The sequence below is a fragment of the Salmo salar genome, chromosome 27 (assembly GCF_965601325.2).
Source record: "Salmo salar chromosome 27, fSalSal1, whole genome shotgun sequence".
Classification (NCBI taxonomy): Eukaryota; Metazoa; Chordata; class Actinopteri; order Salmoniformes; family Salmonidae; genus Salmo; species Salmo salar.
In genome coordinates this window covers 42816533-42840836 of record NC_138317.1, presented here as the reverse complement: position 1 = coordinate 42840836, position 24304 = coordinate 42816533, and the positions used below count along the sequence as shown (strand labels likewise).

General features: G+C 43.2%; 2 protein-coding genes across 2 annotated transcripts in view; one reads left to right on the top strand and one right to left on the bottom strand.

Moving 5' to 3' along the window:
- Positions 1–9199, top strand: part of LOC145864417 (uncharacterized) — a 78014-nt gene extending 68815 nt beyond the window's left edge. The window contains exon 4 of the mRNA XM_082970276.1: positions 8731–9199. Within this exon, the coding sequence (XP_082826402.1) occupies positions 8731–9199 (469 nt within the window). The remainder of the gene's footprint in view (positions 1–8730) is intronic.
- A 7968-nt stretch (positions 9200–17167) lies between these two features.
- Positions 17168–18252, bottom strand: LOC106594867 (uncharacterized). The gene is made up of 2 exons (XM_082970288.1): positions 18141–18252; positions 17168–17898 (listed from the first exon to the last, which is right to left on the bottom strand). Exons 1-2 carry the CDS (start codon positions 18232–18234, stop codon positions 17666–17668), a joined length of 327 nt encoding a protein of 108 aa, XP_082826414.1. The 5' UTR covers positions 18235–18252; the 3' UTR covers positions 17168–17665.
- Between the last annotated feature and the right edge of the window lie 6052 nt (positions 18253–24304).

Genomic DNA, 24304 nt, shown 5'->3' with positions numbered 1-24304 from the left:
ATAGATAGATAGATAGATAGATAGATAGATAGATAGATAGATAGATAGATAGATAGATAGATAGATAGATAGATAGATAGATAGATAGATAGATAGATGATAGATAGATAGATAGATAGATAGATAGATAGATAGATAGATAGATAGATAGATAGATAGATAGATAGATAGATAGATAGATAGATAGATAGATAGATAGATAGATAGATAGATAGATAGATAGATAGATAGATAGATAGATAGATAGATAGCGATAGAGAGAGAGAGAGAGCGATAGATAGAGAGAGAGCGATAGATAGATAGATAGATAGATAGATAGATAGATAGATAGATAGATAGATAGATAAAGAGAGAGCGATAGAGAGATAGATAGATAGATAGATAGATAGATAGATAGATAGATAGATAGATAGATAGATAGATAGATAGATAGATAGATAGATAGATAGATAGATAGATAGATAGATAGATAGATAGATAGATAGAGAGAAAGGGAGAGGAGATAAAGAGACAGAGGGGGAGAGAGAATTTAATTAAATAATACAGGCTAATGGGTTAGAGGCAGGGGTGTGTGTGTGTGTGTGTGTGTGTGTGTGTGTGTGTGTGTGTGTGTGTGTGTGTGTGTGTGTGTTTTAACAACAGTTATCAGCAGAAAACACCTGCTCTGTTAATCTCTCTCAGTGTTCTTTTCACTGTGGACATTTTCTCTCTCAAATAACTTTCAATTCAATGGGCTTTATTATTCAAAGGGCAAATAGTTAGGGTACAAAATGGAAAATAAATAAGCATAAATATGGGTTGTATTTACAATGGTGTTTGTTCTTCACTGGTTGCCCTTTTCTTGTGGCAACAGGTCACAAATCAGGGCGGCAGGTAGCCTAGTGGTTAGAGCGTTGGACTAGCAACTGCAAAATTGCAAGATTGAATCCCCGAGCTGACAAGGTAAAAATCTGTCGTTCTGCCCCTGAACAAGGTAGTTAACCCACTGTTCCTAGGCTGTCATTGTAAATAAGAATTTGTTCTTAAATGACTTGCCTAGTTAAATAAAATTGGATTTGCTTTCAAATTCTTTGTGAATCTGTGTAATCTGAGTGAAATATGTGTCTCTAATATGGTCATACATTTAGCAGGAGGTTAGGAAGTGCAGCTCAGTTTCCATCTCATTTTGTGGGCAGTGTGCACATAGCCTGTCTTCTCTTGACAGCCAGGTCTGCCTACGGCGGCCTTTCTCAATAGCAAGGCTATGCTCACTGAGTCTGTACATAGTCAAAGATCTTAAATGTAGGTCAGTCCCAGTGGTCAGGTATTCTGCCACTGTGTTCTCTCTGTTTAGGGACAAATAGCATTCTAGTTTGCTCTGTTTTGTTGTTCATTCTTTCCAATGTGTCAAGTAATTATCTTTTTGTTTTCTCATGATTTGGTTGGGTCTAGTTGTGTTGCTGTCCTGGGGCTCTGTGGGGTGTGTTTGTGTTTGTGAACAGAGCCCCGGGACCAGCTTGCTTAGGGGACTCTTGTCCAGGTTAATCTTTCTGTATATGATGGCTTTGTTATGGAAGGTTTTGGAATCGCTTTAATTTAGGTGCTTGTAGAATTTTAACGGCTCTTTTCTGGATTTTGATCATTAGCGGGTATCGGCCTAATTCTGTTCTGCATGCACTATTTGGTGTTTTAAGTTGTACACAGAGGATATATATATTTTTTTTACTTCCTGGGTGACACATCTGCTCATCTCTATCTCATTCCTGTTCACTGGGTGTGTGTGTGTGTGTGTGTGTTCATGAATGTGTCTGTGTGTCCTCGTCTCTCTCTAGTGTGTCTGTGAGACTCGTCTGAGTCGCCCCTGACAGCACGCTGCACTCCTTTATAAACAGATCCTGGCTGACCCTGTGTGTCTGTGAGACTCGTCTGAGTCGCCCCTGGCAGCACACTGCACTCCTTCATTGGCTTACTCCCTTGCTCCTCTCCTATGTCTGTGTCTCTCTCTCCCCTCTCCCCTTCATTTGCTAGTGACCCCCAGGGCTAGAGAGAAGGATGGACAAACGGAGGGATGGAGGCAGGAGATGTAAACTGTATAACAGCTGTCATAAAGAAAAGGGAGGGAGAGAGAGAGAGAGGGAGGAGAGAAGGCCAATAACTGGCCTGGTCAAAACCATAAAACACAAAACCCTGGGGGAGTGAGTGCGCCTGTGTGTGTAAGTGAAGCTACGACCTCTCTCATTGGTTGCGTGTAATGCACATTATCATGCACTGTTGTTTTTTTGTATTGCTGCTAATCACCCTGGGGCACAATGTCACCGCAATGTCTGGAAAACCAAGGGTTCAACTGGAAACTGCAGACACAATGGACGCATATGTAGACATGATGGGTAGGAGTGTGTGTGTGTGTGTGTGTGTGTGTGTGTGTGTGTGTGTGTGTGTGTGTGTGTGTGTGTGGTGTGGGGAGAGAGACATTGAGTGAAAGATATTTAACCCTGTGTTGAGTAGGTGTGTCCAAATTAAATATATATATATATATATATATATATATATATATATATATATATATATATATATATATATATATATATATATATATATATATATATATATATATACAGTACCAGTCAAAAGTTTACACACACCTACTCATTCCATATTATTTTACATTTATTTTTACTATTTTATACATGGTAGAATAATAGTGAAGACGTCAAAAAATATAAAATAACACATATGGAATCATGTAGTAGCCAATAAAAGTTATTCAAAGTAGCCACCCTTTGCCTTGACAGCTTTGCACGCTCTTGGCATTCTCTCAACCAGCTTTATGAGCTAGTCACCTGGAATGCATTTCAATTAACAGGTGTGCCTTGTTAAAAGTTCATTTGTGGAATTTCTTTCCTTCTTAATGCATTTGAGCCAATCAGTTGTGTTGTGACAAGGTAGGGTTGGTATACAGAAGATAGCCATATTTGGTAAAAGACCAAGTCCATATTATGGATAGAACAGCTCAAATAAGCAAAGAGAAACGAGAAGTCCATCATTACTTTAAGACATGAAGGTCAGTCAATACGGAATGTTGAAAGTTTCTTCAAGTGCAGTCGCAAAAACCGTCAAGCGTTATGATGAAACTGGCTCTCATGAGGACCGCCACAGGAAAGGAAGACCCAGAGTTACTTCTGCTGCAGAGGATAAGTTCATTAGAGTTACCAGCCCAAAGAAATGCTTCACAGAGTTCAAGTAACAGACACATCTCAACATCAACTGTTCAGAAGAGACTGTGTGAATCAGGCTTTCATGGTCAAATTGCTGCACAGAAACCACTACTAAAGGACACCAATAATAAGAAGAGACTTGTTTGGTCCAAGAAACACGTGCAATGGATATTAGACTGGTGGAAATGTGTCCTTTGGTCTGATGAGTTTAAATGTGAGATTTTTGGTTCTAACCGCTGTGTCTTTGTGAGATGCAGTGTGGGTGAACGGATGATCTCCGCATGTGTGGTTGAAGCATGGAGGAGGAGGTGTGATGGTGTGGGGGTGCTTTGCTGATGACACTGTCTGTGATTTCTTTAGAATTCTAGGCACACTTAACCAGCATGGCTACCACAGCATTCTGCAGTGATATGCCATCCCATCTGGTTTGTGCTTAGTGGGACTATCATTTGTTTTTCAACAGGACAATGACCCAACACACCTCCAGGCTGTGTAAGGGCTATTTTACCAAGAAGGAGAGTGATGGAGTTCTGCATCAGATGACCTGGCCTCCACAATCCCCCGACCACAAGCCAATTGAGATGGTTTGGGATGAGTTGGACTGCAGAGTGAAGGAAAAGCAGCCAACAAGTGCTCAGCATATGTGGGAACTCGTTCAAAACTGTTGGAAAAGCATTCCTGGTGAAGCTGGTTGAGACAATGCCAAGTGTGCGCAAAGCTGTCATCAAGGCAAAGGGTGGCTACTTTGAAGAATATAAATATAAAATTGATTTCAATTTGTTTAACACTTTTTTGGTTACTACATGATTCCATATGTGTTATTTCATAGTTTTGATGTCTTCACTATTATTATTATTATTATTATTCTACAATATAGAAACTTGTAAAAAATGAAGAAAAACACTTGAAGGAGTAGGTGTTCTAAAACTTTTGACCAGTAGTGTGTGTATATGTGTGTGTGTGTATATATGTAATTGTTAGGCACACATATTCCATGTCATGTGTTTAACCTCACTGACTGACGACTGGATCATGTTGATCTGTGGCCCCATCTAGTGTCCACTTTTAGCAATTACAACTCATTCTGGAGGTGGACTGCCAATGATGTACAGTCAACTGCCAAAATAAATTAAACACTTCAGGAAATGAGGGATACAAAGTATATATTTAAAAGCAGGTGCTTCCACACAGGTGTAGTAGTTCCTGAGTTAATTAAGCAATTAACATCCCATCATGCTTAGGGTCATGTATAAAAATGCTTCAGTGTCCCCCATTATTTAGGCTACCATGGTTAGATGAAGGGATCTCAGTGACATTGAAAGAGGAGACTCAAAGGAGCACATGAGGTTTAAAGGGTGTGTATGTATGTCTCAGTCACCAGATCTCAACCCAATTAAATAGTTCTGGAAGATTCTGGAGCAGCGCCTGAGAGTGTTTCCCACCACCATCAACAAAACACCAAATAATGTAATTTATTGTGGAAGAATGATGTCACATCTCTCCAATAGAGTTGCAGACTCTTTTTAAAAAAAAACAATCAATGCCAAGGCGCATTGAAGCGTTTCTGGAGGCTCGTGGCAGCCCAATGCCCTATTAACACATTTATAGTGGATATTTAAAATGGCCAATAATGAGGAGAGACAAGGTCAATCACCAATCAGGATATTAACTTTAGTGAAAACTTATTCGATAAGGGAGCTGGTCACACAAAAGTTACGTAAGAGTGAGAGGCCCACTGAGTTTAGTGGGCCTCTGGGTTATATACCATCTCAGGATTGGTCAGGATAGGTCAGGATTGGTCAGGATTGGTCAGGATAGGTCAGGATTGGTCAGGATAGGTCAGTATAGGTCAGGATTGGTCAGGATTGGTCAGGATAGGTCAGGATTGGTCAGGATAGGTCAGGATTGGTCAGGATAGGTCAGGATAGGTCAGGATTGGTCAGGATAGGTCAGGATTGGTCAGGATTGGTCAGGATAGGTCAGGATAGGTCAGGATTGGTCAGGATAGGTCAGGATTGGTCAGGATAGGTCAGGATAGGTCAGGATAGGTCAGGATTGGTCAGGATAGGTCAGGATTGGTCAGGATAGGTCAGGATAGGTCAGGATTGGTCAGGATAGGTCAGGATTGGTCAGGATTGGTCAGGATAGGTCAGGATTGGTCAGGATATGTCAGGATTGGTCAGGATTGGTGCAACCGCAGAGATGACATACAATGTTTCCAGACACTAACCCCCCCCCAGCACTTGGCCTCCAGTACAAAGTCCTTGTTGTTTTGTTCGGTACTAAGAACAACAAAGGACATATTTAGTTACTTAGTCTCCACAAGGGGAACCAGGGGAGAGGACAATCTCCCCCAAGGCCCAAGTAAGGGGTGACTTGACGCACAGACATTGTGGAGTCAAGTGACTGGTTCCCCATTACTCACACCATCCCTTCACATGGTTTATGTTAGATACACGTTCACCTATAGAAACAATGTTCCCTTCTGACCTTCTTCTGTCCTCTTCTCTTTCTGATATTCTGCATAGCAACAAGGACATGTGACAGACAGGCCTGACTTCTCCCCTCTCTGGACCCCAAGGTGACTGAGGCACAGCTGAGGGAGGAAGTGCAGCTGCCAACACCAGAGTCCAAAAGGATACATTCTAATAACAAGAGTTCAACCGTTTTAACCATATAAGAATATTCTGCAGATAAGATTTTAATTATCGATGTTACTTAGCTAATTCTGAGTCTCCTACTATACACTTTATGTTGGTGTTTCCATTATTTTGTCAGTTACCTGTACGTAAACACTAGATAGCTGATGCGTTGTACTGGCCAGTCAGTTGGTAGAGCATGGTGTTTGCAACGCCAGGGTGGTGGGTTCGATTCCCACGGGGGACCAGTACGGGAAAAAAAATGTATGAAATGTATGCATTCACTACTGTAAGTCGCTCTGGATAAGAGTGTCTGCTAAATGACTAAAATGTAAATGTAAAAAGCAGAAGGAGCAGTCCCTTGAGAATGAAATAGAATTCTACAGTATTTCAATTAAATGTTTCAAGGACAAAATTACATGTATTTAAATATTTTTGTTGTAATGGGGGACAGTAACATTAATACTGTATAAAAAAAATATACTTTAAAAGGAAAATGTTTAGTGAGTCTTACACAGGAATAAGACAACTTGGGTAACAGCAGAATAGGCTACAAATTTAAAAAAATATATATCTTAAAAAAATGTAATTATCATAAATGGGTCTTTTAGTGGATCTTCTGAAATCCTGAGATTTTACTCCATTAGTCAACTGTCTTTGTCGTATATAGACATAGTTAATTAGTTGATGAAAGTGCAGCTTTTCTCCACCAGGTGGCAGTACTGACTTTTGGACAGGTTCCATATCAGCTGCTGCCCATCAAGCTTCTAGTAAACATAGCAACTATCAGACAGGCCTTGATAGGTAAACAAGAAATGTTAGTCAGTATCTTGAACAGTTTAGTCTGTTTTGAAGCAAAGACACATTGTTTTAAAAAAAAATATTTGCTCTGAATAACTTAAAACATCTGCTGTAATACAAAATAATAATAATTTGGTTGGTGCTTATATTTGACTGATGCAATTACAAGTAGTTAACCTGTTTTTTTGAGTATGGAAGTGTGTCTGTTTGTGTGTGTGTGTGTGTGTGTGTGTGTGTGTGTGTGTGTGTGTGTGTGTGTGTGTGTGTGTGTGTGTGTGTGTGTGTGTGTGTGGGGGGGGAGTGCGCGTGTTTCTAATCTGTGGTATTATGTACGTATGGAGATTAGTTCTGTGTTCGTGTGTGCGTGTGTGTTTAGCGTGTTGGGGATGCCACGGCGTGCTCAGTCAAGACAGAACTAGAACGGTGCCATGTTGCTATGGCAACCGACGGACACTAGAGCAGAGCCTTATCACGTTGATGTGTGTTTATGTTTATGTCTGTTTTTTTAATCTGTGTATTTGTATGTGCGTGCGTGCATATATGTGTGTGTGTGTGTGTGTGTGTGTGAGAGAGAGATAGAAATGGGCTATGGATTAAAAACACCTTGCTTTGGACGTTTAAAAAATAGGCTTTTCTTTTTTCACCAAGATCTGTATTTAATGAAATAATATACACTTTATTATCCCATAGCAACATTTGCTGGGCAACATAACTGCCATTATTATCCCATAGCGACATTTGCCTGGGCAACATAACTGGCATTATTATCCCATAGCGACATTTACCTGGGCAACATAACTGACATTATTATCCCATAGCGACATTTGCCTGGGCAACATAACTGACATTATTATCCCATAGCGACATTTGCCTGGGCAACATAAATGGCATTATTATCCCATAGCGACATTTGCCTGGGCAACATAACTGGCATTATTATCCCATAGCGACATTTGCCTGGGCAACATAACTGACATTATTATCCCATAGCGACATTTGCTGGGCAACATAACTGGCATTATGTGCCTGATTGTTTTACTTACTAAGAAGTATATTGCACACTAGGGCTGGGCAGTAGTCAGTATTTTACTATACCCCAAGTCAATACTATAGGTAATAATAAGGAATTCCCCTCGACTACGCCCACAAATTAGGGAAAACATTCTTTCCTATTGACCCCCATTGTAAAAGAGAAATAACAAAACCCTGCCGAAAAGCTGCTGTGTTGTAGCCAGCTCAAAAAATCCTGACCTACAGTTCGCAATGGTCCCACATAGAGAAATAGAGTCGGTGAGAAGAGCCCTGTGGCTTCAGGCTATTCGGCGTGGGGAGAGTGTAACTTCACTCACTACTTGTAGATTTATAATCGTTGTTTGTTTATGTTGTTGGTCTTGGCCAGATTAATGTCCAGTTCTGTAGCTAGCTAGCTAGCATTCACTCACTCAAATGGCTGCTAGCATCGTCAAACAATATTACATTTTTTTTCCTAAGTAGTGAGAACGCTAGATAGAAGGCAATGTTAAAAACTAATCTTTAGACGTTGTACTTGACTTAAATTGAGTTTTGTAATTGACTAAAACAAACAGAAAAAAATAAAATTGCATTTGAATTTTTTGTTGTTGTTGTGAGCCAATGGTGGGCAGAATCTCAACGTGCTTTCTAAAAACCGACTGAGTCTAAAATACAATTTTACTTTACCTTCTATAACCGTATTTTCCAGTGTTTGGTTTGCACCTCTGGGTTTGTGGTATTTGGATAATATACCATGACTAATTGTTATATCCATTGCATCATGCCTAATTTGTTTTTGAATTGAACCTTTATTTAACCCTCCCGTTGTCTCGGCCTGGTCAGAGCGACCCCCTGGCTCGGCCATGTGTTAGGAGCTGTTCCCCCGTGTCTAGGCCGAGTCAGAGCGACCCCGGGCCCGGCCATGTGTTAGCCCTCCCGTTGTCTCGGCCGGGTCAGAGCGACCCCCTGGGATGGCCATGTGTTAGGAGCTGTTCCCCCCGCGTCTAGGCCGGGTCAGAGCGACCCCGGGGGAAGCGTTAGCAATGTGTATGTTATAACCCCCCCCCTGCCGTTGGCCGGGTCAGAGCGACCCCCCGGGCCGGGCGCGGTGCGTCAGTGTGCAGTCGGCTGGCCGTAGAGAGGCTACTAATCAGGAAGAAGAGGAAGAAAAAGAAGAAGAAAAAGAAGATGAGGACGACGATGAGGACGACGGCGAGGAATACGACCCCGCTGAGCGTGAGGCCGCCGACGCCTCGCAGTCCCGGTTTCAGCGCGGCTCAGGTCCTGGAACAGATAGCCTCCAGTGTCGACCGAGAAGACGAAGAAGACTTCTGCGATTCCGAAGAGGAGGACGTTTCGGAAGACAAAGACGGCGAGGAATACGACCCCGAACGTGACGCGGACGACTCGGCCTCGCGGTCGTGCTCCTCTTCTTCTTCGGAGGAGGAAGAGCGAGACAGAGAGCCAGAGCCAGAGCGAGAGGACACGGCGGAGGCGGCGGCCGGCAAAGCCCGAAGGGAGACGTTGCCGTCCGCCACCCCGGCCCCGCTGTGACGCCTGGCCCTACGGCCTACGCCACGTCGCGTGCGCTCGACATCGAGTCCACCTTCCGGCTGTTTGTCACGCCGTCGATAGAAAGGATCATTGTGAACATGACAAATCTGCAGGGGGTGAGAAAATACGGCGACGGCTGGCGACCCATGGACTCCATCGACCTGCGCGCCTACCTAGGGCTGCTAATCCTAGCGGGCGTCTACAGGTCCCGGGGCGAGGCCGCGGCCAGCCTGTGGGACGCGGAGAGCGGCAGGACCGTGTTCCGAGCCACCATGCCGCTCAAGGTCTTTCACAAGTACTCGAGGCTGCTGCGATTCGACGACCACCGGTCGAGACCCGCGAGACTCGCCACCGACAGACTGGCGGCCATAAGAGAGGTCTGGGACCTGTGGGAGGAGCGGCTGCCGGCCCTCTACAACCCGGGGTGCGAGTTGACAGTGGACGAACAACTGGTCCCGTTCAGAGGTACCGTCTGCGTGTGTCTGTGCGTATCTGTACGTACGTACGTACGTACGTAGGTGTACTATAGAGAGGTAGCGTCGGCGTGTAACATAAACGCCGTGCGCCCCCAATGGTGAGCCAGCGGTAGTATAGAGAGGTAGCGTCAGCATCATCATCAACAGCAGCAGCAGCAGTAGCAGTAGCATCAGCAGCATGGCGCTGCTAATGTCCTTCCTCTCAACCCAGGGTCTGACTTGACGGTGGACCAACAACTGGTCCCGTTCAGAGGTACTGTCTATGTATCTGTGTATCTGTGTACGTGTAGTATAGAGAGGTAGCGTCAGCAGTAGCATCAGCAGCGGCAGCGGCAGTAGCGGCAGTGTGTAACATAAACGCTGTGCGCCCCCAATGATGAGCCAGCGGTAGTATAGAGGGGTAGCGTCAGCAGCAGCAGCAGCATCAGTAGCAGCGTCGTCGACGCTGCCGTCGACGCTAATCTCCTTCCTCTCCCTCTCCCAAAAGGGCGCTGTCCTTTCCGACAGTACATCCCCAGCAAGCCGGCCAAATACGGCATCAAGTCGTGGGTGGCCTGCGACGCCAAGTCCAGCTACGCTTGGAAGATGCAAGTCTACACCGGTAAGGTGGCCGGCGGAGCCCCCGAGAAGAACCAGGGCGCGCGTGTCGTCCTCGATCTCACGCAGGGGCTGCCGGGTGGTCACAACGTCACCTGCAACAATTTCTTCACCTCCTACGAACTCGGCCAGCGGCTCCTCGAGAGGAACCTCACCATGGTTGGCACGGTGCGAAAGAACAAGCCCGACTCCCTCCCGCGCTGCTCCAGTCAAAGGGCAGACAGGTCTCGTCCTCCAGGTTCGCCTTCACGCCCACCGCCACTCTGGTGTCCTACCTGGCAAAGAGAAATAAGAACGTGCTACTCCTGAGCACGCTGCACACGGAGGCCGACAGTAGCGATCGCCGCGACCGGAAGCCGGCCCTCATCCTAGACTACAACTGCAACAAGGACAACCTATACAAGGTGGTCGGCACCTACAGCTGCAGACGGATGACTGCCCGCTGGCCCCTGGTCATCTTCCACAACATCCTCGACGTGTCCTCCTACAACGCCTTTGTCATATGGCGAGAGATCAAGCCCGACTGGATGCCTCGGAAGCGGAACAAGAGGAGGGTGTTCCTGGAGCAGTTGGGAAAGGCGCTTGTCAAGCCCTTGATACAAAGAAGGCAGCGTCTCCCCCGCACCGAAGCCGCGTCCGCGCTTGTCAAAGTCCTGCAGAGTGCGGACCACGACGTGGCTCCTCCGCGAGCGCGGGAGCACACCGCTGGCCCGGACGCCGCTGGCCCGGCCGCTGCCCCGCTAGTGGCGAGTAAGAGGAAGAGGTGTCAGCTCTGCCCACCCAAGAAGGACGCCAAGACACACACGGCGTGCTGCAGGTGTAAGAAATACATCTGCAAAGGCTGTTCGCACGCCTACTGTCACACTTGTGCCCTCTGGGCCTTTAGCCGAGACGGGACAGGGTGACCCGCCGGGGACACAGGGAGTAGGCAGAATGGGAGGACAACGGGAGGGTTAACAAGGCAAGTCAGTTAAGAACAAATACTTATTTACAATGACGGCCTAGGAACAGTGGGTTAACTACCTTGTTCAGGGGCAGAACGACATATTTTTACCTTGGGGATTCAATCCAGCAACCTTTTAATGAAATGCCCCCCCCAACCCCTCTTTTACGCTGCTGCTTCTCTCTGTTTATCATATATGCATAGTCACTTTAACTATACATTCATGTACATACTACCTCAATTGGGCCGACCAACCAGTGCTCCCGCACATTGGCTAACCGGGCTATCTGCATTGTGTCCCACCAACCACCCGCCAACCCCTCTTTTACGCTACTGCTACTCTCTGTTCATCATATATGCATAGTCACTTTAACCATATCTACATGTACATACTACCTCAATCAGCCTGACTAACCGGTGTCTGTATATAGGCTCGCTACTGTTATTTTTCACTGTCTTTTTACTGTTGTTTTATTTCTTTACTTACCTATTGTTCACCTAACACCTTTTTTGCACTATTGGTTAGAGCCTGTAAGTAAGCATTTCACTGTAAGGTCTACACCTGTTGTATTCGGCGCACGTGACAAATAAACTTTAATTTGATTTTTGTTTACTGACCCAACACTCTAACCACTAGGCTACCTGCCACTCCTAAGAACAGCCCTTAGCTGTGGTATATTGGCCATATACCACACCTCCTCGGGCTTTATTGCTTAATTAAAGTTGACTCAGATTACAACTTGAGTCATCTTTCTCCCTCTCCTTCTGTATGCCACATCCCGCACCAAGCCCCGCCCCGCCGTCACTCAAAAAGGGAGCAGTTGCTCGACCACAGAGTCAGAAGCACTTTCACAGACTTTCACAGTTCACTCTGCAGTCTGCATGCTCAGATAAACGCAACAAGATGTTGGTGACAACGATGATGCTTCTATAACTACACTATTAGTTTTGTAGATCTTGTCTACAAACGACGGCCATCTAGTTTGTCTTTTCTTAGCAAGCTGTGGCTAAAATAAAGTCAATGTTAGTCGCTAATGGTAATTTCTAGTTAGCTGGCTAGCTAGCTTGCTAAATTTACTAAGAGTCAGAGCAAACGTAGCTAGCTAGCTAATACACCCTGGTACCAGCGCTTGTGTAGACCTAGATCAACATGTTGTTTGCGTAACGTTATCTCCTAAATCGGAGATGAATAGACAAAGCATGATTATGTTAACTAGCTACTGTAGCTAGCTGCATGAGGTAAGAAAACATGTAATGTAAAATCTAATTTGGAAACACTGATCAACACTTTGGTTCGTACCCTGTCAATAATTCCTCCATGGCTTTTTAACATTTTTTTTAACATTTGTGGTAATGTCAAACAACAATGTATTCAAGGTGCTGCCTACTATTTTACAATTATAGAATTCGAATAATCATTTTATTTCAATGATTCCAACAGTTCACCAATGAAGTAGTCATAGACATTTTGTCCATATCGTGCAAACCTGCGTGCAAACCTGCATTTTATGATAATAAAAGTGCAGGAAATGCAGAAATGTATGAAAAGGCTGAAAATGATTTGGTTTTAAGTCGGATTGTTTTATACTGTTCAATTAGAATGGAGTAAGCCCCATTAAAATCACGTATCATGTATGTGTTGCCACCCTAGGGTAATTAACTACTCATAACCCTACTCAATAAATTGGATGCAGTCTATCACAGCGCCATCCGTTTTGTCACCAAAGCCCCATATACTACCCACCTCGCTTCATACTCGTCGCCAAACCCACTGGCTCCAGGTCATCTATAAGTCTTTGCTAGGTAAAGTCCCCCCTTATCTCAGCTCGCTGGTCACCATAGCAGCACCCACCTGTAGCACGCGCTCCAGCAGGTATATCTCTCTGGTCACCCCCAAAGCCAATTCCTCCTTCGGCTGCCTCTTCTTCCTTGCAATTCGTTCCAGTCATTGGCAGCAGAGAACTGACGCCAGGACAGCGGAGTCAATCACCACCTTCCGGAGACACCTGAAACCCCACCTCTTTAAGGAATACCTGGGATAGGATAAAGTAATCCTTCTAACCCCCCCCCCCCACCCTCCCCCCCCAAAAAAGATATAGATGTACTATTGTAAAGTGGTTGTTCCACTGGATATCATAAGGTGAATGCACCAATTTGTAAGTCGCTCTGGATAAGAGCGTCTGCTAAATGACGTAAATGTAAATGTAAATGTAAATGTCTAATCTTGTGAAACATACATAGATGTTCATGATTGGTTCACATTTGGTATAGATCTAAACATAACATAGATTTCTACGTTTTGGCCCAAATCAAGGCCAGTCCGGATCGGACCAAATCTGAACAGAAGAAAGACGTCTCTGATTGTCTCAACGTGATCAAGACAAAAGGAGATGATTGTGGACTACAGGAGTACCGAGCATCGACGGGGCTGTAGTCGAGCAGGTTGAGAGATTCAAGTTCCTTGGCGTCCACATCACTAACAAACTAACATGGTCCAAGCAAACAAAGATAGTCGTGAAGAGGACACGACAAAACCTATTCGTGCTTCTACACCTGCATTACTTGCTGTTTGGGGTTTTAGGCTGGGTTTCTGTACAGCACTTTGAGATATCAGCTGATGTAAGAAGGGCTATATAAATAAATTGGATTTGATTTGATTTATTCCCCCTCAGGAGACTGAAAAGATTTGGCATAGGTCCTCAGATCCTCAAAAGGTTTTACAGCTGCACCATCGAGAGCATCCTGACGGGTTGCATCACTGCCTGGTATGGCAACTGCTCGGCCTCTAACCGCATAGGAACTACAGAGGTTACATCAAGCTTTCTGCCATCCAGGACCTCTATACCAGGTGGTGTCAGAGGAAAACCCTAAAAATTGTCAAAAACTCCAGCCACCCTAGTCATAGACTGTTCTCTCTGCTACCGCATGGCAAGCGGTACCGGAGCACCAAGTCTAGGTCCAAAAGACTCCTAAATAGCTTCTACCCTCAAGCCATAAGACTTATCTATGCATAGTATCTATTATCTATGCATAGTCACTTTAATAACTCTACCTACATGTACATATTACCTCAATTACCTCAACACCAGTGCCCCAGCACATTGCCATTGACTCTGTTATAATAGGCGGTGTCAGAGGAGAGCCCATAAAATTGTCAGAGACTCCAGTTACACAAGTTATAGACTGTTCTCTCTGCTACCGCACGGCAAGCAGTACCCAAGTGCCAAGTCTAGGACCAAAAGGCTCCTCAACAGCTTCTACCCCAAGCCATAAGTCTGCTGAACAATTTATATTAACCCCCCCTCCCCCCCTTTGAACACTGCTGCGACTCGCTGTTTATTATCTATAAATAGTCACTTCACCCCCACCTACATGTACAGATTACCTCAACTAGCCTGTACCCCTGCACATTGACTCAGTACCGGTGCCGCCTGTATATAGCCTCATTATTCTTATTGTGTTACTTTTTATTATTACTTTTTATTTTAGTCTACTTGGTAAATATTTTCTTCTTCTTGAACTGCACTGTTGGTTAAGGGCTCGTAAAGTAAGCATTTCACGGTAAAGTCTACACTTGTTGTATTCGGCGCATGTGACAAATAAAGTTTGATTTGATTTTGTTCCTGTAACCCCTATGTTGCCCCACTATTGTTATTTTACTGCTCTTTAATTATTTGTTATTCTTATCTCTTACTTTTTCTTCCTCTTTTTTTAGGTATTTTTCTTAAAACTGCATTGTTGGTTATTAAAGGGCTTGTAAGTAATTTCCCTGGTCTGGTGAAATACATCTAATTAGATCTAACAACAGCATTCTGTAGTGTGACAATGTGGATAATTATTTGTTACTTATCATTGTCATCATGGTTGGTAAATGGTAGGAGAGAGATAGAGAGAGATGTAGAGAGAAAGAGTGAGATGGAGAGAGATGGAGAGAGAGAGAGCAAGAAGTAGAGAGAACGAGCGAGAGGGAAAGAGAAAGAGAGAGAGAGAGAGAGAGAGAGAGAGAGAGAGAGAGATGGAGAGAGAGAGAGAGAAGGGACCAGTGACCTTTGCTATCAGTGTAGTTCTGACCCAGATACAAACACAATCCCTTACAGTTATTATGTCTAGATGTATATTTAGCATTGGGATGAGGTCAGTGACTGAGGTTATGGATAAACTACTGAATACTGGACAGTATGGAGAAAAACTACAGAGAACGATCAGATTAATGTATGAGACAGACAGGAGCTAAATCAGGGTTATTGTACTGTATGAAGCACAGAGAGATCAGACACTATCAGACTGAGGAAAATATGAAACAGGAGACCAACTAGTTTTAAGGGATGGTTAGAAAGAGAGAGGGAGGGACGGGGGAGAGAGTAAGAAGAGGGGATGATGGAATATTTTTTTTAAACATGAGGAGAGAAAGGGTGAGGAGTGAAAATAGGTGAGAGGAGATATAAATAAACAAAGAGAAAAATGGAAATGTTGAGAGAATGACAGGAAACGTCTGGGGAGAGGGAAAGAGATAAAGAGAGAGACCGAGAGAGGGGAAAGAGACCGAGAGAGAGAACTACACTGAATTTCTTTTAAATGCAACATGTACATTTATACATTTATACATTTACATCATTTAGCAGACGCTCTTATCCAGAGCGACTTACAGTAGTGAATGCATACATTTCATACATTTTTTGTTTTTCTGTGCTGGCCCCCCGTGGGAATCGAACCCACAACCCTGGCGTTGCAAACACCATGCTCTACCTACTGAGCTACAGGGAAGGCCGTAAAGTGTTTGTCCGTGTATCATGAGCTGAAATGAAAGATACTAGAAATGTTCCATACTCACAAAAAACATGTTTCTCTTAATAAATTCTGTGCACAAATTTGGTTACATCCCTGCTATTGGGCATTTCTCCTTAGCCAAGATAATCCATTCAGTTGACAGGAAATAGCATATCAAGAAGCTGATTAAATAGCATGATAATTATACAGGTGCATCTTGTGCTGGGGACAACAAAAGGCCACTCTAAAATGTGCAGTTTTGTCACACAACACAATGCCACAGATGGGAGTGTGCAATTGGCATGCTGACTGCAGGAATGTCCACAAGAGCGGTTACCAGATTATTGAATGTTCAGTTCTCTACCATAAGCCGCCTATCTAACCGGCCTCACCAACGTTGTGTGGATGAGCAATTTGCTGATGTCAACGTTGTGAACAGAGTGCCCCATGGTGGCGTTGGGGTTATGGTATGGGCAGGCATAAGCTATGGACAACAAACACAATTACATTTTATCGATGGCAATTTGAATGCACAGAGATACCGTGACGAGATCCTGAAGCCCATTGTCGTACCATTCATCCGCCGCCATCACCTCATGTTTCAGCGGGATAATGCACGTCTCCATGTCGCAAGAATCTGTACACAATTCCTAGAAGTTGAAAATGTCCCAGTTCTTCCATGGCCTGCATACTCACCAGACATGTCACCCATTGATCATGTTTGGGATGCTCTGGATCGACAGCGTGTTCCAGTTTCCCCCAATATCCAGCACCTTTGCACAGCCATTGAAGAGTGGGACAGCATTCCACAGGCCACAATCAACAGCCTGATCAACTCTATGTGAAGAACATGTGTCACTTGAGGCAAAGGATGGTCACACCAGATACTGACTGGTTTTCTGATTCACGTCCTTACTTTTGCATGTCTGTATTCCCAGTGATATGAAATCCATAGATTAGGGCCTAATGAATTCATTTCAAGTAACTGATTTCCTTTTTTGAACTGTAACTCAGTAAAATAATATATTTTGTTCAGTATAGTAAAACAGTGGCTAGAATCAGTGCAGTGAAAACACAGTACTTTAAACTCCTAAGATGTCCCACTGAAGGTACAAATCCCACTTCACTCATCACAAAACTATTAAATGATGTCACGTTAGTTTGGTCATTCAAACACAACTGAAGTCATAAAAAAAATGCATCTTTAATTACAATAATTACAATGCAGACACACATACATCTCGTTCCAAACACAGCAGTGCCATACAGTGTGTTACAAGACGGTTACCTGACAAGGACAGAGACGGTCGGTCTTATTGAACCCTGCTGTAAAACATCAACTGTGATTCCATTTGAGAGTTCTGTCACATTAGGATCAAACTTCACTTCAGAAAATAAGGAACCAAACCGACCAATCCATGAACTTGGGTCAAACAATGATGAAGTCATAGACATGAGCGATGATGTCATAGTGGTGACGTCGTCAAGAGACTGACTTATCCCTGGTCTCAGTGTTGTCCTCAGATAATCCATCATCAATCAAGTTTCCTTGATTGTTCCTTTTTATCTTTCTGATTTAATAGGAGTCAATCCGACAAGCAGGGCACAAGATGAGGCCAAAAAGACTGTTCCACCTGCAATACTGATCATAGGGGCTTTTAGTAGTGAATCATATCTCCTCTCCTATAGAACTGGGGCTTCTTTCTCAGTAGAACTGGTACCTGGGGACTCTGGTTCTCCACAGGCCTCAGCTGAGCCAGGGGCTAGAGTAGTGGAGTTACCCAGGGTAGGGCCATCTGTAGTAGGGGTGGGAGGTGGAGTAGTCCCCTGGGGCTGGTCGCTGGCTGGTTCAGGTTCTGGCTCGGACTTCCTCCTCTTCCTCACATGATAGTGGTGTTTCTTAGACTTGAGATGGGCTGGAGACAACAGAGAAAGACAGAGAGGTTTCAAGTCGGCGAGATCAACGTTTGATGACCATCAACATAAACATCTGGTGCACGTCACTCCAAAGACATTAAGCGCCGACTCACAAGGAATGCCTGTATGTAACAATCTCAGAAACACAGAACTGCCCAGTTATAATTGTTGCTATTGTAAACAGAGGGTCAGTCATGCCAACCCACAACGTTGGAAGAACATTGCCGTAACGCTTGCCCACCCGTCCACTCCAGGTCTCCAATGATCACCTTGTCACACAGCTCACAGGTGTGACGGCTTCGCTTGTTCCTCTGCCCCGCCCCCTCCACTCTCATTGGCTCAACGGTAGGTCGCTCCCCTGGGGGCGGAGTTAAAGAAGAGGAAGTGAGCAAAATCTAATCAAAACAGTTTCTTGGAAATTTCTCGCATGGAATAGACATAATTTCTTAGAACAAGAATAGACTGACGAGTTTCAGAAGAAAGGTTTTTGTTTCTGGCCATATTGAGCTTGTAATCGAGCCCACAAATGCTGATGCTCCAGATACTCAACTAGTCTAAAGAAGGACAGTTTTATTGCTTCTTTAATCAGCCCAACAGGTTTCAGATGTGCGAGAAAAAAAATGCAAAAGGGTTTTCTAACGATCAATTAGCCTTTTAAAATGATAAACTTGGATTATCTAACACAACAATGCCTTTGGAACACAGGAGTGATGGTTGCTGATAATGGGTCTCTGTAGATATTACATTAAAAATAATCTGCCGTTTCCAGCTACAATAGTTATTTACAACATTAACAATGTCTACACTGTATCAATTTGATGTTATTTTAATAGACCAAAAAATATACTTTTCTTAAAAAAAAAAAGACATTTCTAAGTGACCCCAAACTTTTGAATGGTAGTGTGTGTATATATATATATATATATATATATGTAAAATAATTAAAACAATGAAAAGGTAGTGGAATGGGAATGGGATTATGGGATAACGTGAAGAACCCAATACTTTAACTTTTATGTGGTACAAATCACATTATTGCAGAAGCACCTCCTCTAAGAGAAGGAATCAGGCTGTTTGAGAAGGTTACAATTTCACTGTTGATATACTGCAGTCACAAACACATTTATATACTGCAGTCGTAAATTCATATATACGTAGCTTTACACACATGTGTCGTGTCTTTGGGCACCATTAACTGAAGACATGTTTATCAAAATAACTCCCTGTTATTATTATTAGGCGATTAAACTGATTAATCGTTTAATTGTAATTAACTAGGAGATCGGGGCACCAAGGAAAATATTCAGATTACAAAGTTATAATTTTCCTAATATAACTTTCCTATATTATAACATTATATATTATATTATAGTATAGGCCGATTATCTTCTGGTTTAAATGGTGTATTTTACCTCGCGTCCAGTCTCATTCCAAACGTCGTAAATTGTTGTATCTGCACGAATCCAGCCTTTACTAAAGTCATCCATACATCAATTGTCTTAAAATCATTTATTTACTAAACGAAGTAATTCACAGAAAGCATACAAACAGTAATTATCGTCCCAAAGAATTGGTAGAGTAATGTGCCCTAGTGGGCTAAACCGGCATGGCTGGTGTCTTGTTAAAACAAAGGGTCATAAAGGGCAGCTGAGAAGGCACACAGAGTTCATTAATATTAACAATTGATATGCTAATCCTTTGCACATGAACGCTCAGTCATTCGGGAACAATTGCAATCAAAATATTTTTACGCTCAGTGTGTCGTCGGGATCCTTGTTGGAGAGTTTTGTTCTGTTGGAGAGTTTTGTTCTCGTTCTCTCTCTCTCCGGTTAGAATGGATCTTTCAAAGCGACATTCATTAATGTCGTTATAGAATGGATGTTTCGTCGGTCTTCGCGTTCGATGATATCGAGTACTTAGCTGCAGACTAATAATTAATATCAAAGACTTGTTCTTGTTCTTATTCTTTAGACTATCGATAGTCTAAAAGTTAACCATGTGGTGTAGTTAACTTTCAGTAGAGGGATGCATGGTCAAACCTATTGGCCAACTCGTAATGGAGTGGAGGCCTGGTCTAAAGAAAGTAACCCTGGGTGGGGGTTTTATTCGGAATGACAGAAAAAGGCTGTCTCATGACGCCAGGTCTTGTCTGTGTCCCTGGGGGCGTGCCGATGACTGAGTTAAGCTTTGAACAGAAATACAATTCTATCACATTAACCTGTTTGGGCTAGGGGGCAGTATTGAGAATTTTGGAAAAAATATGTGCCCATTTTTAACTGCCTCCTACACCAACTCAGAAGCTAGAATATGCATATTATTGTTCAGGTTTGGATAGAAAACACCCTAAAGTTTCTAAAACTGTTTGAATGGTGTCTGTGAGTATAACAGAACTCCTATGGCAGGCAAAAACCTGACAAGGTTTCCTGCAGGAAGTGGCCTGTCTGACAAGGAGTCGTGCGTCTTGCATCTGTTTATTGAAAAGTAAGGATCTTAGCTGTAACGTGACAATTCCCAGGGCTCCAATAGGCTCTCAGAAGCCGGGAAAATCATGAAGGTTGACGAGGCAGCCTCAGGCTGAAACAGATTATCACCTTATTCAAGTGTCCCATTAGGTGACAATGGAATGAGGCGCGTGCGCGATTAGCCCCCGTGGAGTATTTTAATTCGGCTGTTTAGTTTATTGCAGATTCCCGGTCGGAATATTATCGCTTTTCTTCGAGATAAATGGCATAAAAATTGGTTTTAAACAGCGGTTGACATGCTTCGAAGTACGGTAATGGAATATTTAGACATTTTTTGTCACGCTATGCGCCATGCGCACGACCGTGGATTACCATTCTGATAGTGTCTAGACGCACGAACAAAACGACGCTATTTGGATATAACTATGGATTATTTGGGACCAAACCTACATTTGTTATTGAAGTAGAAGTCCTGGGAGTGCATTCTGACGAAGAACAGGAAAGGTAAGAACATTTTTCTTATAGGAAATGTGATTATGGTGAAGGCTAATCTTGCCGGGTGTCTAAATAGCTAGCCGTGATGGCTGGGCTATGTACTTAGAATATTGCAAAATGTGCTTCATCCGAATAGCTATTTTAAAATCGGACATATCGAGTGCATAGAGGAGTAATGTATCTATAATTCTTAAAATAATTGTTATGCTTTTTGTGAACGTTTATCGTGAGTAATTTAGCAAACTGTTAGTAAATTCCCCGGAAGTTTGCGGGGGGTATGCTTTTTCTGAACGTCACATGCTAATGTAAAAAGCTGTTTTTTGATATAAATATGAACTTGATTGAACAGACATGCATGTATTGTATAACATAATGTCCTAGGTGTGTCATCTGATGAAGATCATAAAAGGTTAGTGCTGCATTTAGCTGTGGTTTGGGTTTTTGGTGACATTATATGCTAGCTTGAAAAATGGGTGTCTGATTATTTCTGGCTGGGCACTCTCCTGACATAATCTAATGTTTTGCTTTCGTTGTAAAGCCTTTTTGAAATCGGACAGTGTGGTTAGATAAATGAGAGTCTTGTCTATAAATAGCTGTAAAATAGTCATATGTTTGAGAAATTGAAGTAATAGTATTTCAAACGATTCAAAAATCGCGCCACTGGATTAGACTGGCTGTTACGTAGGTGGGACGAATTCGTCCCGCCTAGCCCATAGAGGTTAACATCAGTACATAGCCTCTCTACATATTCCAAATAGCTTTAATCTTATTAAATACATTTTATACAACCATTTAGATGTAAGTCCCATAGCTGAGGCTATTATATAAACAGTATTATGGTAATATGGCTATATTGTCTCTTCTGAGTATCACAAAATTGTACCAAGCGGACCAGTTCGTAGCTGGATTCTTCACCGATCTTTTATACCTTCTCCAGAACATAAATGTTGTTCGGTTCCCCAATTTTGTGAGTTGGAAGAATTTCCTGTGTCTCTCTATGAAACCCCTCTCTGTCTCAGCTGTGGCCTGTTAGGCAGGACATTTCCTTTGGAATTTACGACCATTTTCACAGGGCCTGGGTAGGGAGAGGTAGGTAGGGGGATGGTGCAAGGGGGAGGGGGTCAACTGTGCTCCCTGTTCCCAGAGAGAGGGCAACGTCATGACACATGATATAGTCGGCTATCTTGTATACAACACTACACACACACACACACACACACACACACACACACACACACACACACACACACACACACACACACACACACACACACACACACACACACACACACACACACACACACACACACACACACCAATGACACCGACCAGGTTCCTCTTCTTTAGTGCACAGAGCTCTTTACTGTGAACAACACACAGGACACATCACCAGAGGTGTTAGGGGTCAGAGGCTGAGAGTCTGGAAGCAGTAAATTACATTTATAATCCAGACATTACGTCAATTAACGGTTCCCAGGAGAGATGTGTGTGTTGGGGGGGGGGGGGATGTTTAGAGATGGTGTTGTATTTGAGAGGTCATGTGTGTGTGTATGTGTGTGTGTCCATTTCCTCCCACCCCTTTCTCGACTCTAATCCCTCACTCCCTCCTATCTTTCTGCCTCACCCTTTTTTCCCCTCCCTCCCTCCCTCCCTCCCTCCCTCCCTCCCTCCCTCCCTCCCTCCCTCCCTCCCTCCCTCCCTCCCTCCCTCCCTCCCTCCCTTCAAAGCCACCAGCATGGGATGCATGCCAGCAAAGCCGCTACACAACACAACACTAAACAATACATGAATTGCACTATACCACTGCTACACCTGCCTATCTGCGGAGCCTTGTCTGGCAGCGAAACAGTTCACTCAGCCTCATTTACTGGCTTTAAAAAACAAACATAGCTGACAAGCGGATAAGAGGCCATCCGTAATTTTGATTAAGACATTAATGAGCGAGCTAGGATGGACATAGTCAACTATGTGTTCAGCACTTTTGAAATGTACTGCGACAGAATTCAGAACATGGGCCGTTCTTACAGTGTTCTCCCTGTACACCAAGTCAGAACCGTAGGATAAATAAAGGGGGCATATAAGCAGACAATGAAAGCTCTGAAAATATTCAATGACTACATTTCTCAAAAACAGGTTATAGGCTACATGTTCACCACCAAGTCAGAACAGAAGGTGAAATGAAGAGGTGAAAATAGACCAAATTATTAAGGTGAGGCTCTTGTTGTGCTCACTTGAACAGGAAGGTGGCGCGGCGGTCCTTCTTGGGCAATTTTTGTCAACAAACTTTGTCATAAAAGTCTGTCATTCTCTGGATTTATGGTGCTTTCATGACAACTGGGAACTCTGAAAAAAACAAGGTTAAATCATGATGACGTCAGTGATCTTCAGGTCGTAGCTCTAGAAAGAGGCCAGAGTTCCCGATTTACAATTCCGAGTTGGATGAAAGTTCAAAACGTATTTACCCAGTCGCAGCTCGTTTTTCTTGAGTTCCCAGTTGTCTTGAACTCACTAAAGTCAGATTTTGCAATTTCGAGTAAACCTCTTAAGGATCTGCCCCTTTTTTCAATATTCACTTAAAATGACATTCCCAAATCTAACTGCCTGTAGCTCAGGACCTGAAGCAAGGATTTGCATTATCTTGGTACCATTTGAAAGGAAACACTTTGAAGTTTGTGGAAATGTGAAAGGAATGTAGGAGAATATTACACAATAGATCTGGTAGAAGATAATACAAAGAAAAAAAACAACCGTTCATTTATATTTTTTTTGTACCATCATCTTTGAAATGCAAGAGAAAGGCCATAAAGTATTATTCCAGCCCAGGTGCAATTTAGATTTTGGCCACTAGACGGCAGCATTGTATGTGCACAGTTTTAGACTGATCCAATGAACCATTGCATTTCTGTAAAAAATTTCTTGCCAAATGTGCCTAATTTGTTTATTAATAACTTTTCATGTTCAAAATTGCACACTTTCCTCAAACAATAGCATGGCATTCTTTTCACTGGAATAGCTACTGTAAATTGGACAGTGCAGTTAGATTAAAAATAATTTAAGCTTTCGGACAATATCAGATGTTCTGGGATATGTTCTTACAACCTCACGCTAATCGCATTAGCCTACGTTAGCTCAACCATCCCATGGAAGGGACACCGTTCCCGAAGAAGTTTTAACAGCTGTTTTGAATGCGGCACAAATTATTCTTCATTGACATCACGACCAATGTTGAATGTTTATGATGTTCATGTATATGTTTATTTATATATTTTTTGCTGAAAATGTGGGGCTGAGCCCCACCTGCCCTGAATGACGGGTCGCCAGAGGACCTGTATGAAGTGTAGCCAACATTGAACTGTTTGAGAGGGGATTTTAGGTGCTATACACAAACACACACAAACATACACATACACACTCACTCTTTCATGTCCACTCAGTCTTGTCCATTTCC